The following is a 14,135-nucleotide window of genomic DNA, read 5'->3' as shown; positions in this document are numbered from 1 at the left end:
GAAAGAGGCAAAATAAATAGAAAAGGCCGATCAGGTAGTGAGCTCGGTTGTAACGTGAACCGCGGAACGGGATGTTAGATGCTCTGTCAACACAATAATTCCCCAAATGACCCCCAAAATCGCTAGATTTGTCGCTAGTCGCTTATGACTAATTAAGTCGCCAAGGGGGTCTGGAAAGTCGCCAAGTTGTCAACACTGGAGTCTCTCCTGCGATGGTAGGCAGTTTTTTTTATTTATTTTTATTCAAAGATGCAGAAATATACAAAGCAATGTATACAAAATATAACAATATATATATATATACATATACATACACATACATATACATATACATATACATATACATATACATACATACATACACATGAACAAAACACAATACACCAGGGGAAAAGCTCATTACATACTGACCTCAAAAGCATTACGGAGATACAAGGACTTGGAAGCCTTTTTGTTCATGGAGAATTCAATCGAATCAAAGTACAAGGACACTTCTTTTATAAACACAAGAAAAAGTGGAGTTCTTCCAGTGAACTTACATTTGTGAATATGCGATGGTAGGCTGTTACGATCATGTCTAATTAACCTTGGTCGTATATGTGACGTAGAGGCAGCTGAGCACCAATGAAAAGAGGTATATGTAAATGAGCTCCTCCACAGTAGGAAGTGGAGCTGCAGTTGCTAGGCGCTTACATGTCTCCCAGCCTGAGCTGCAGTAAAGGCAGTGAGTAGTAAACAGTTGGAACATTGCACAGCAAGTCCATACGCACGGTTCGTATGCCACGTTCTGACAGCTCAAGCAGACCGAGTCAAACACCTTCCCAGGCTAAAATGGTACGTTGTTCACGGTTGCTAACCAGCTGACTGTCTTTTCCCCCGTTTTCACAGAATGAATTGTAACTGCGTGCTAAAATGAGTGACTCGCGGGCGGGCGACTTTCTCAGTGTGGTCTTGTGGGCGGATGGATTTGTCACTCCCTCTATTCGAGTAGGCTAGTCGGAGGCTATAGACATGGTTACGTTCTACTTTTCCACTTGATACATTGTAGCCGACGAGGATCTTATTTGCTGCGTTCTATCCTACATCCATGGTTCTATCACTGGGGTGTCGCTGTCGCAGCTGGATGACATGTTGTAGTCGGGCGGTATGAACTAGTCCACGGGTCCCCTCCCTGGCATTGTGAAATCTGCAAATAGACTATATCGGGTAGGTTGAGTTCTGTGCGTTTCTATACATCATTTGAAGCTCGCAGGTGAGTAGAAGATTGTTGTCTTGTCTGACAGAGAGTAGGCCTTCTGGCCTAGGTAGGCCTAGGCTATTACTTTTAAGGATGATCATGTAAACTGTCTCTTTACACAGTTTGTGTAGGCCTACATGTGAATTAGATGTAGAGTAGGCCTTCTCTTCGTATATGCTGACAGTCACTTCTTATGGGTTAATTGTGACATGTTTTGTCCTTTTGTGAAGCACTGACCCGACTGAAGTTCCTAATCTGTCCAGGGAGGGACTGAGCTGAGCAACAGCCTTTTCTGAGCAGCGACAAGGCAAGGTGGGGAAACACTTTGGCATTTTGAAATAGACTTGTCACTGTTACATCTTGTCATCACAATGCAATTTTACTGACTTTGTGATAATGTTTCGTGCTACTGAAATTATTTTACTGCCTCTCAACAACCTACTGTCGCACCAATATGACAAGTTGCTGTAAGCTATGCTTATTGTGTCTAAACATAGGTCTTCTCCATGTCAACCATGAGCACACTTGGGGAGGGCGAGGTCCAGACCATCGCCCCCGAGATGCCGGCCATGTTTGATGGCATGAAGCTGGCGGCCGTGGCCACGGTGCTCTATATCATCGTGCGTTGCCTGAACCTGAAGAGCCCCACTGCGCCCCCAGACATCACACACCAGGACACACCCCTCAACCGCTACCTGATGAAGTCCTGCCCCATACTGACCAAAGAGTGAGTGATGCGCACACACAGATACACACACACACACACACACACACACACACACACACACACACACACACACATACAGATACACACACACGCACACACACAAGTAGAAAAAGGCACATATACTCACACACACCACACACACACATGCCATCTGCTCAGAACTGTCAATCCACGCTGCGCCTCTAGCAATATCTGCTCCTCTCCCGCAGAGAGAAACACACCCAGTTGCGTTATGTAACTCTCTGTTCATCACTCACTGATTATGTGCCCTGGGCTTTAGGATCAATCAAGTGTAATACATCACTACTAGCTAGACATTAGCATGCTAACTGCCGTGACCTACCACTGCTCTCGTTTCAAAGCTATGATGCCTCTGTGAATAATATCCTAGGCAAAGTGTAGCTGAATAGCAGAGCGTGTCCTTTATTGAGAATGTTCCCTGTTCACGATTGAACGTGTATTCACTGAAAGCCATGTTAAGTCATGTAGGGCTAGACTGAACACTCCCTAGCTGTGTTCAAAACCGTTCACTCGTTCACTCACTATTCCCTATGTAATGTTTGTCATATAGCGAACTATATAGGGAACGATTTAATGGATATTCGTGTGATGCAAGTGGACGCACCCAGTATCACATAAAGGAACTGAGCATTCATGGCAGCAGGTTGATTGAAATTGAAACTCACTCGGGTAGTATCGGTTTAGCTTTTGCCTGTTCATTTTTGAATGTTAAATCCCAAATTGTTGAAATTCTAATTTTGTGCAAATGTGATTTCGTCCACTATGGTGCTGTCTGCTAATGGCAAGTTAAACGTTAGACGTTAAACTCACAAGCAGTTAACATTACAGCAATGGTTCCTGTAGCTGATATCAGTCTCGACATGACTGTATTGCATTGTAGTATATGGGAGAAATTGTAGTGTACATTCTCTGTTCACTGGAAATCGCAGTGAATTGTGGGTGTTTTATAGTACAGTATAGTACAGTATAGTTTATGGTAAGCACTTATTATATTATATTGCACTGTACTTTAGATTGTGATTCTTGCACTTTGCCTTCAGCACTAGATTATGCTCTTAGTCACTTGTTTTAGAAAGAAGATGCACTTGTGATTTCTGGCAAGTAGTAGTACATTGGCTCTTCCTACATTAAATGCAATTATTGTTAGTCGCTTTGGATAAAAGCGTCTGCTAAATGACTAATGTAATGTATAGTGAAATTAACCATTATGAATTCGGACACTAGAAAAAAATGACGGACACTATATAGTGCACTATGATTTCGTGAACGGTTTCGAACACAGCTCCTGTGACTCTGCTATTCCACAGTCACTGTTATGTCATGACTCTGGTATTCCACAGTCATTGTCATGTCATCCAGAGAAGTGGCAGGGAGACGATGCAGTCCTTGTGGGAGTAGACCCTCATCCAGAGCTTAGTATGGTAGTGTACACAGAACAGCTCCCTTAGCTAGTCGCATGGTGCCCTGAGGACAGCTCTCTCAGGGATAGGGTTGGAACCCTATCAGGATGTTGGTGATAGGGAGGAGGGTGTTTGTTGAGAGTGCGCGTGTGTGTGTGCATATGTTTGTATGCGTGTACAGTATGTTAACATGCATGCAGCTGTTTGCCTGCGCTCGCACTCACCAGCCTGTGTGTGTTGTGTTATGCACCCAGATACATTCCTCCGTTGCTGTGGGGGAAAAGTGGGCACCTCCAGACGGCCTTGTACGGCAAGATGGGGCGCGTCAACTCCCCCACGCCCTCCGGGGTCCGCAAGTACCTCCCCATGCAGGACGGGGCCACAGCCACCTTTGACCTCTTCGAACCGCTAGGGGACCACTCAACCGGAGGTGAGATAAAGCCTTCGCCTTTGTGGGCGGCTGTGGCTCAGGAGGTAGAGCGGGCCGTTCACTGACCACAGGGTCGGCGGTTCGAATCCCGCCTTCTCCTGTCCACGTGTGAAAGTGTCCTTGAGCAATACACTGAACCCCCAAATTGCTCCCAATGAGCAGGCTGGTGCCTTGCATGGCAGCTGCCGCCATTGGTGTGTGTGTGTGTGTGTGTGTGTGTGTGAATGGGTGAATGAGAGGCCATTGTAAAGCGCTTTGTCCATTAAGGTAGAAAGGCACTATATAAGTGCAGTCCATTTACCATTTAACATTCGCTGACTGTATTTGATCAAGAGCAACAAGTGTCTTGCCAAAAAACTGCTGTCAAAACGATGCATTACCTGAATATAAGGCATTTCTTTCACAACATATTTTGAAAGCCGAGGTTCCAGGATAACATTGCGTGTATCCAGTGATTAGTCTTGCCGAGATATCCCTGTCCCTTTTTCACATCCAGTGAGATTTGAAAGTGCAAGATATTTGAAAATGCCAATTCCAATCAGGAGTAGTACTCCGCTCACTTTGGACTCCATCAACAACCACAGTGTGCTCATGGGTCACATTTTGTTTTCAGTGCAGTGCAGTAAAACCCAAGACTCCTCCACCCACCAGAGCTAACAAGGGCTGTTTATAACCTAGTTACCACTCAGCCTCACGTAGCGCTCAACTCCCAGAGAGCACATTATATCACGATGGGATACAAACACCATTAGCTCACTCCTGGGGGAGAGAATGCCATGAAGTCCAGCTCCCTCTTAACCCAACACACACACACACACACACACACACAACCATCCCCCCTATCTCCACAATGACTTTCTGTGTGTGTATGTGTGTGTGTGTGCGCTTGTTTGTGTGCGACTGTGTAGATGACATTACCATGGTGATCTGCCCGGGGATCGGTAACCATAGCGAGAAGCACTACATCCGGACATTTGTGGACCACTCCCAGAGGCAGGGCTACCGCTGCGCCGTGCTCAACCACCTGGGGGCGCTGCCCAACATCGAGCTCACCTCCCCGCGCATGTTCACCTACGGTGAGAACGTCCGCTCACTGCTGCCTCTACTGCACTCTGTTCACGCTGGTGACCACGCTGGTGACCACTCCCAAAAGACAAACGCAACAGCAAACGTGTGTGGAAATATCGCTCGGTAGGGAGAGGAGGTTCCAATAAGTTCCGCACCGTCTTCCCCCCCTGACCCTGTGCCCCTCTCTGCTAATACAGTCACAAAAATACAAACCAAAAAAGTACACAAAACGAGGGTTGGACAGCCCAATCACCTCCTCTATTTTCAAGAAATTACAATTCTAAAGTAAAGTGCCCCGGTGGTGTCGGGCTCGAGAAAAGTCCAAAGCTGAAGTTGTCTCCCTCCGCCAGGCTGCACGTGGGAGTTCGCCGCCATGGTGGGCTACATCCGCAAGGCCTTCCCCCAGAGCCTGCTGATTGTGGTGGGCTTCAGCCTGGGGGGCAACATCGTGTGCAAGTTCCTGGGGGAGAGCCGGGCCAATCAGGACAGAGTGCTGTGCTGCGTTAGCGTCTGTCAGGGGTACAGCGCTCTCAGGTCAGTACGACGGACCAACTCCCGAGGTCTCCCCCGATAACGGAGATCTGAGACTTGGAATAACCGCCAGGTTTATTCTCGTCTTGGTCTATGGTGAAAGAATGTGCTGGGAACTGTTGTGTACTGATGCCTCAATGACAAAAATGCAAATACTTTTTTTGCATTATAGCCTTGTGGTTTGCTTGTTTAGTTTACAAATATGTGGTTAGATTAGATTGCCTTCATGGTTTGTAACTGTTTAATCTATGGTAGGTTTGTAACTGCAGTATGTTTTTAACATAGTTGAAGTACCCTCACTGTCAGTCGACCTCTTTGAGGTCTTGCATATTCAGATACTGTATATCTGCATGGGTTTTTTGTACGTGTGTGCTCAAGTCAGCCAGCCAGTCGGTCAGTCAACCATTCAGCCAGTCGGTCAGCGAACCAGCCGGTCTGTCATTCTACCGGCCATCCAGTCAGCCAGCCAGTCAGTCAGCCAGTCTGTCATTCTACCGGCCATCCAGTCAGCCAGCCAGTCAGTTGGCCAGTCAGACAACCAACCAGCCAGTCAGCCAGCCAGTCTGTCATTCTACCGGCCAGTTGGCCAGTCAGCCGGCTAGTCAGTCAGACAACCAGTCAACCAGCCAGCCAGTCAGTCAGCCAGCCAGTCAACCAGCCAACCAACCAATGAGTCAGCCAGCCAGTCAACCAGCCAGTGAGTGAGTCAGCCAGTCAGCCAGTCAACCAGCCAACCAACCAATGAGTCAGCCAGCCAGTCAACCAGCCAACCAACCAATGAGTCAGCCAGCCAGTCAACCAGCCAGTGAGTGAGTCAGCCAGTCAACCAGCCAGCCAGTCAACCAGCCAGTAAACCAGCCAGTCAGTAAACCAGCCAGTCAACCAGCCAGTCAACCAGCCAGTCAACCAGCCAGCCAGCCAGTCAGTGAACCAGCCAGGCAGTGTAGTCTCAACAGCAGTGTCTCCTCTCATTGTTCATCCCCAGCAGTATGTAGGCCACGGCCAAGGCTGTCCTAGTTTACCCTGGTGGGGCTGCTATTGTTGTGAGCTCTGCCTGTAGCAGCAGCAGCATGTCTTTAATCTCCCTCAGAGCGCTGCTGGAATACGATGCTAGCGCTGCGCCAGATGGGCTCACACACCTCAATACACGGCTGTTTGTTTAGCGGCACGCCTACACACACACACACACACACACACACACTGTTCACGCAGTACACTGTACAAATAAATTAAAATAAGTGTACACACTCAGCTTTAAAAGCTGTCATCACCAACGCCCATTAGTTGCTCATACAAACCAGGGCTTGTGACTTCCCACTAAAGCACTTACTGTAGTCAGCTGAACTGATCGGTTGCTTTCGTTTCTGGGTTTTGTGTGCGTGTGTGTGTTTGTGTGTGTGTGTGTGTTTGTGTGTGTGTGTGTGTGTGTGTGTCCAGGGCCCAGGAGACGTTCCTACAATGGGACCAGTGCCGGAGGCTCTACAACTTCCTCATGGCCGATAACATGAAGAAGATCATCCTCTCACACAGGTACATGACAACAACAACAATATATAATACTTTTTTCTTTTTTTTTAAATGACACAAACAACAATATACCTGCAATCAGGGATGAGGGTGCCAAGCAGACCATGGCACCTTGATGTGATCATGTTCAAAGCCCAGTTGTAAACACTGATAGCAGTTTTATGTGAATTGAGCAAAGACTGGGTTTAACAAAGCTGTGACCTCACTTCCTGTTTGGCGGCCAATTACAATTGGCTGTATCATCATATCACTGCAGCTAACCTGATGGGGCTTTTCAGCAGTTACCAATTAGTAGGATTATTTTATTACATTATTATTTACTACCGGCCTTTTAGAATAAAATAAATCCCAAATAAATTGTCCCAAAATGTTTTTGTTCATGAAGATGAATGTTCAAATTGATTTAATCGTCATGGGGACAGGGGAAGTCTGTTTGGGATGAGCTCCACCAAGATGGAGGACGCCGACCTGAGCAGACTGTACACAGCCACCTCTCTGATGCAGATCGACGACAACATCATGAGGTAATGGTGACAGTCTTATCGACGTGGCGGTGGCGGCAACTGTGGCGACGTCCTGTCTGAGATGGTGTTTTTCCATTGTGTTCCACAGGAAGTTCCATGGCCACGGCTCGTTGAAAGAGTACTACGAGAAGGAGAGCTGTGTGCATTTCATTCACAATGTGAGTCTGACCCGCTCACTGCACTTCCAACCGCTATTAGACAATGTTGTTGTTTTTTCCAATTGTATTTTTACATGGACAGTACACATTCATGAACATTGCTGTAAATGCGTCAGTATTAGCCAAGGCACATTTTTTTACTGTTGTACTTTTGTTGCTGCTGTTGATGATGTTGTTAACGATGATGATGAACTTATTCCAGGTCAACGTCCCTCTCCTACTGGTCAACTCCTCAGATGACCCTCTGGTCCACCAATCACTGTTGACCATCCCCCGCACACTCGCAGGTACATTTTCATCAATAAATAAATATTCACAATTATTGCCCTCTGGTATCGATGACCATGGTGGTCATAGTTGAAGGGTTAGTACTGACTGGTTTTACAGTAGACAAAAGTCAGTCTTATACACCTACTTCATTGGCAAGATGCTGGTTTACTGCACTGCGGTTTCAACTCCATTAGTAGCAGTAGGGATAAGTGACTAGTGTCTAGTAAACGCTAGCGCTCGTCAGGAGATCTGGTTCTCTGTTCCTTCCTCCCAGACACTCTCTCTCTCAGTATGGATACAGGCTTGTCTAAGGTCTCTCCCCTGGGCCTCTCTACCCAGACAGTCTTGTTGAATTTTTCAGAGCCATGCGATCCCCTCTGCTTTAGTGTTATTTATAGGTGTGTGTGTGTGTGTTTGTGTGTGTGTTTAGTGTACTGTATGTGTTGTTTTGGACTGTTTCTACAACAAACTCTCTGAGCTTGTGTAACTTTGTGTGTGTATGTGTTCTATGTGAGTGTTGTTGGTGTGTGTGCGTGTGCATGTGTGTGTGTGTGTGTGTGTGTGTGTGTGTGTGTGCGGCCTATTCTTAATTCAGCCCTGTCTCTTCCTGTCTGTGTCCCTGGTCACCAGCCAGTGGGAAATCAACAACAAAAATAGTAGAGGAATGATGGTAGAGACCAAGATCACCAGGACTGAGACTTAACTAAACCATAGAGACCAAGATCACCAGGACTGAGACTTAACTAAACTAGACCATAGAGACCAAGATCACCAGGACTGAGACTAAACTAAACTAGACCATAGAGACCAAGATCACCAGGACTGAGACTAAACTAGACCATAGAGACCAAGATCACCAGGACTGAGACTAAACTAAACTAGACCATAGAGACCAAGATCACCAGGACTGAGACTAAACTAAACTAGACCATAGAGACCAAGATCACCAGGACTGAGACTAAACTAAACTAGACCATAGAGACCAAGATCACCAGGACTGAGACTTAACTAAACTAGACCATAGAGACCAAGATCACCAGGACTGAGACTTAACTAAACTAGACCATAGAGACCAAGATCACCAGGACTGAGACTAAACTAAACTAGACCATAGAGACCAAGATCACCAGGACTGAGCCTTAACTAAACTAGACCATAGAGACCAAGATCACCAGGACTGAGACTAAACTTAGAGGGAGGAATGTGGTGTTGTGCCCCATAGGAGAGAAGCCAGGATGTTCTCACACCAAAGGCCAGAGTGACAAACTGTCCCACACATACACAAGCACCCCTCCCCCCCTGACAGGAGCTAACCTGCCAAACCTCACTAAGCTAACCGACCGGGAGGTCACAGGAAGCTAGCTAGGCGACCTCTGTTCAGCACGGCACTGCCAGCTGTGTCTGTGTAGCAGCCAGCTGTCTCTGTGCGTGCCTCGTCTGCGCAGTGCTGCGGTCGTGTGGTAGAATTGAGACATTGCTCAGGGGCGGCTGTGGTTTTTAGTGGGAAGAAGGGATTTTGAGTGGATTTCTAATCAGTAGAAAGAGATTAGATTAGATTAAACGTTGTCATTGTGCAGAGTACGGGTACAAAGCCAATGAAACGCAGATAGCGTCTAACCAGTATAGTATTATAGTATTATTTACAGGTAAGTGCAGGAAAAGTAAGTACCACAGCAAGTAATGCTATACTGTAGCTTAATAGTTAGTGATGGAGAGTGGAGAGTTACAATATACAAATATTATATATGTAAATATTTCTAAATACGTACAGGTATATCAGGAGAAGTGGACAGAGTTAAAGAATAGAGTGCAAATGTACGGTTGTATATACAGTATGAACAGCTTTATGTACATTTGGTAAGTATGCAGAGCATAAACAACATGTACAGTCGGTTATATGTACAGTAACATCATTTGAACAGTGTAGGTTCAGCCTGGTGCGTGAGCAGAGCTGCCGGAGGGGAGGAGGGTGAAAGGTGAAAGGTCATGGTTAGGGTGGGAGGCATCCTTCATGATGTTTTTTGCCCTGCCCAGGCAGCGCTTGCGATAAATGTTCTCGATGGCGGGTCACTGGGTACCGGTGATCCGTTGGGCAGTTTTCACCGACCGCTGGAGTGGTTTACGGCCCAATGCAGAGCAGTTGCCCTGAACCACACTGGGACGCAGTTCGTGAGTATGCTCTCTCAATGGTACAGCGTGATTTCCAGAGGATTACGAAATATGTCGGAAATCGGTTCACAATTTCCTCTCATTTGACCCAAGTCTACACAGTACAAACGGTGTTGAGAGCTGCTGTCCCAGCAAACACTTGTTGAATAGAACCGTGAGTTAGTGTGTGTGTGTGTGTGTGTGTGTGTGTGTGTGTGTGTGTGTGTGTGTGTGTGTGTGTGTGTGTGTGTGTGTGTGTGTGTGTGTGTGTGTGTGTGTGTGTGTGTGTGTGTGTGTGTGTGCGCGTGTGTGTGTGTGCGCGTGTTTACTATCCACTTTGCACTCTTTCACCCCTGGTTGTGCGCTAGAGCAAGAGAGAGAGAGGATGAGCAGTGTAGGGTGTCAGAAAGAGAAAGGAGGGTTTTATTTCTGGGAGGAAACCCAAGGTAGGTCTTTGTACCAAGGTTACCTCTGCTCTCACTGTAGGGAAATATACTCATTAATTACCTCAACATCAAGGAAAAACAGTTACTTATCCTTGAAGAAAAACTTACTGTACTGGTAGAGAACAAATGGTGGTTAATGTATTAGTCTCCCCCGATACCAGACTTTGGAGACCTCCTCAGAATGTCCGGAGACATCTACTTTGAAAATGGTTGCTAGAACAGCAGCGAAAACCAACGCTACCGATCGGAAATAATGTCCTCTCCTTATCTTCGTCCCTAGTGAAACAAACATTTCAAATCAACTCGAAACATTTTTCAAATGACCGCCCCAAAGACTTTGGATTGGTTCTGCAATGCTTTCCCCCCCCCCCCACAATCTCTCAAATTGTTTCCACCCAATTTTAGCAATGAAATCTGGATGTCTTCAGTCCCTAGTTGAGCGCAGCGTTTAGAGACTGACTCGTGAGTCTATTGAAGTACAGGCTATTAGTCACAATTCTAAATTAAGTTTGCACTCATGTAAACTGTATGCGGCTTGGAACTGGAAACAACGTTTGCTTGTCTAGAAGCAACACAAAGTATATCACAGGTGAATCTCGGTGAGAAACTAAACGCATGGAATCCCAAAGAATTAAAGATGACCCCCCCACCTCCTTCTCTCCCCTCAGAGAAGAAGGAGAACGTGATCTTTGCCCTGACGCAGCACGGGGGTCACCTGGGCTTCTTCGAGGGGGCGCTGCTCCCCCAGCCCCTCACCTGGATGGACAAGGTCATCGTGGCCTACGCCAACGCCATCTGCCAGTGGGAGAGGAACCAGCCGCCCTGCCAGAGGACGCCGCGCGGCAAACCCGCGCCCTCCTGCTCGCCGCCGCCGCCACTGCCGCCGGGCACGGAGACCGCCTAACGCAAGCATTCGCACACCCGCGCACTAACACACACGTACACGTTACTCACTACCTCGTCTCCCTCCTCCTCTCTTGTGCTCCCATAACCACATCCCCCATCTATCAAACCGCTTTTCACCAACCCAGATAACAAGCGGATCTGGGCCATATATGGGCCGGAACTAAGCCACAAAGGGCCAGATCTGGCCCGTATATGGCCCAGATCCGCTTGCTATCTGGGATAAGTAACCCTCTCACACTCGTCCCATGTCAAACAAACACAAGTGTGCCCGCCCACGGGACGGGAAGGGAGACTCAACACGAAGCTCTTGAGGACAAGGAATGTCCTGTGGCACTCGGCCTTTGACTTTGCCTGTGTGAATCATAGAGAAACTATGACTAGAACGCTTCTACTTTCGGTGGCTTGCCAGGGGGCTATGACCCGACCACGACCACGCTGAATGGACTCCTCTCCTCCACCAATCCTGGTGAGCAGCTGTCGGACCCCACTACAGCCTAGTCTACGGAGAGCCCTCAGATACTGAGCGTCATGTGCGGTGCCGAGTAGCGGAGTAGCGTTTCCGTGTGCAATGTTCCATTTCTCGCCTGTTCTTTCGTACGTATGCGACCATCTTCCTTTTTAATGGTTGTTTACTGCTGTTGTCTGTACGGGGCCATGGCTACCAGTTAGGGGTGTGCTGTGTTGCCCTGTGGGTTTTTTTTTAATAGGGAGGACAGACTCTTTTAAAGGGGGCTTCCTCTGCTGGTCTTCCTTTCCATCGGTGCCCCCGCTTGTCGGGGAGGATTTGACTGTAAGGAACAAGAGAATTTAATTGGCACGCCCCTTTAAGGCTAATATTTCACAGGCTTACTGTATGTCGTTTTACACCAACATTTCATATCACAGTGGTCTTTAAAAGATCAAGGAGCTCACATTTTGATTATTGAACTTACGTGCGCCCAAATGACTAGAGCTGGAGACAGCCAGACAAGTGTGTGTCCTCATAGTTGAGCTCACTCTCACTGTTATGATAGCAGTGATGCTCTACTGGGGAATGACATCAGTCCTATTCAGTTCTACTATGTAGCAAGTGCGCCCTCTACTGCCTGCCCAAAGGTCCTGTTTGATAACCTAGCTTTGGATTCTTTCCTTGAAGATTGTTACAATCTACAGGTTTTATTGATATAGGACCCCCCCGACCCCCGTCTGTCTGTCTCTGTCTGTATCATTCCTAGTATCTTCATATATATAATATCTCCCATGGGGGACTATTGAGGCTTCGAACTGAACTGTCAGACACCGTGTTTGGGCCATGACGTTCAGGTCTATGGTGTTGAGGTTCAGTTATCAAATGATGTACAGATGTAGACTCCAGACCCATAATAACGTGAGAGTTGGTGTTCTTCCATATGGTTAAAGTCTCCCTGCCTTTTTCACAGAGGTTGTAGGTATACTGTATCTTGGCTTCTGTGTCAAACGATCTTAGCAGCATCGTAATCGTTTTCCTTTATTCGTTTACTCGTGGTTTGCCTCTTCTTTTTGTTAAGAGGTTTTGTTGAAACTGTCGTGAATTTAATATTTATGTAAAATAACCACTGTGGATATGTTTTCTTTTGCTTTTAGAGTTGTAGACACTGTCCTCTATCGAACTCTAGTCTTTGTCATATTCCATGGTGTACTGTGGACCATAAGCTCCAATGTTATGGATGAATGATCAGCTGAGGCTTACTAACTGCACCAAGGTGGCTTCCACCTCCTCCCTGAGGAACTCCTCTGGTTCGGCCTTACTTTTCCATGGTCTTTACAGTCTCTTTTTACTGTTTAATGCTGTCATGACAATGTAGAATCAGAACATTGGTGTGACGTACTAAAGTCTGATACTGTGTGTTATACCGTATGGTTCTGATGGAGAAAAAAAATTGTAATGCAATGCATTCATGGGTAATACTAAACTAAAACACTGTTTGAACTTGTGTCCTTTAATAAATTATTTTCATGATTTGTCTTCCGTCTTTGTATTTCTCTTGTAGAGAATAGTGGACAGTGCACCTGCCTTTTTAGTTGTGTCTCTTTCTCCTGAATGAAAGCAGGGACAGAGGGAGGTCAGAAAGCTGTGATTCACAAATGCCAGCAGCAGGGATTCAAACCTGTGTGTTAGAGAGCCAGCAGCTTTTCAATAGGGATTCAAACCCGTGTGTTAGAGAGCCAGCAGCTTTTCAACAGGGATTCAAACCCGTGTGTAAGAGAGCCAGCAGCTTTTCAACAGGGATTCAAACCTGTGTGTTAGAGAGCCAGCAGCCTTCCAACCTGGACTATGGTCTTGAACCCCTTTGTGTATTTACTTATGAACTTGTATTAATTTGAGTTTACCATTTCAGGAAACCATGATGTACCACACATGCATTTCTTCCATCTGTAAAAATGCATTTCTTCCATCTTTCTTCCAAAAGTAGCACACACAGTAGTGCCCCATCTTTAAATACACTTTAATGTACACAGTGATTCTCAGTGCTGACATTCATGCCCCTGCACCAACTTGGGGGGTCAAACTCATTTCCAAGCACAGTCAAAAACAAACGAAGAAGAAAATAGGCAGGCACTTGTTGGAGTTGTGACGTAGTAGAGGGAAGGGGTATTGTGAATGCTGAGGGCCGGCCAGGCAACTGTACCTGGATCAACATTATACTGTACTCTGCATTTGAGGGTCATAGGCCCCCGGTAGTTAAAAAAAAAAAACAGGTTAGGCCTCGCATTGGTTTAAAG

General features: G+C 46.6%; 1 protein-coding gene across 2 annotated transcripts; it reads left to right on the top strand.

Annotated features, from left to right (window-relative positions):
- The first annotated feature begins 699 nt into the window (after positions 1-699).
- LOC311319216 (monoacylglycerol lipase ABHD2-like) lies at positions 700-13,373 on the top strand. Of its 2 annotated transcripts, XM_084450704.1 has the most exons (11): positions 700-834; positions 1,468-1,549; positions 1,735-1,964; positions 3,640-3,815; positions 4,724-4,891; positions 5,234-5,417; positions 6,852-6,944; positions 7,364-7,465; positions 7,554-7,623; positions 7,826-7,910; positions 11,156-13,373. In XM_084450704.1, the coding sequence occupies exons 3-11, from the start codon at positions 1,744-1,746 to the stop codon at positions 11,389-11,391; spliced, it is 1,335 nt and encodes a 444-aa protein (XP_084306830.1). In that variant the 5' UTR covers positions 700-834; positions 1,468-1,549; positions 1,735-1,743; the 3' UTR covers positions 11,392-13,373. The 2 variants fall into 2 exon arrangements, with proteins under 2 accessions (XP_084306830.1, XP_084306831.1); XM_084450705.1 differs by lacking the exon at positions 7,364-7,465.
- Positions 13,374-14,135: the final 762 nt, after the last annotated feature.

Source organism: Borostomias antarcticus, assembly GCF_949987555.1.
Source record: "Borostomias antarcticus genome assembly, chromosome: 16".
Lineage (NCBI taxonomy): Eukaryota > Metazoa > Chordata > Actinopteri > Stomiiformes > Stomiidae > Borostomias > Borostomias antarcticus.
Note: the sequence above shows the minus strand (reverse complement) of the source record. Positions and strands in the feature narration are given on the sequence as shown.

Coding starts and splice junctions, on each gene's coding strand:
- LOC311319216 (XM_084450704.1), top strand. CDS start 1,744: ATGTCAACCATGAGCACACTTGGGGAGGGCGAGGTCCAGACCATCGCC. Junction 5,418..6,851: donor CAGGGGTACAGCGCTCTCAG/GTCAGTACGACG, acceptor GTGTGTGTCCAG/GGCCCAGGAGACGTTCCTAC. Junction 7,911..11,155: donor CATCCCCCGCACACTCGCAG/GTACATTTTCAT, acceptor CTCTCCCCTCAG/AGAAGAAGGAGAACGTGATC.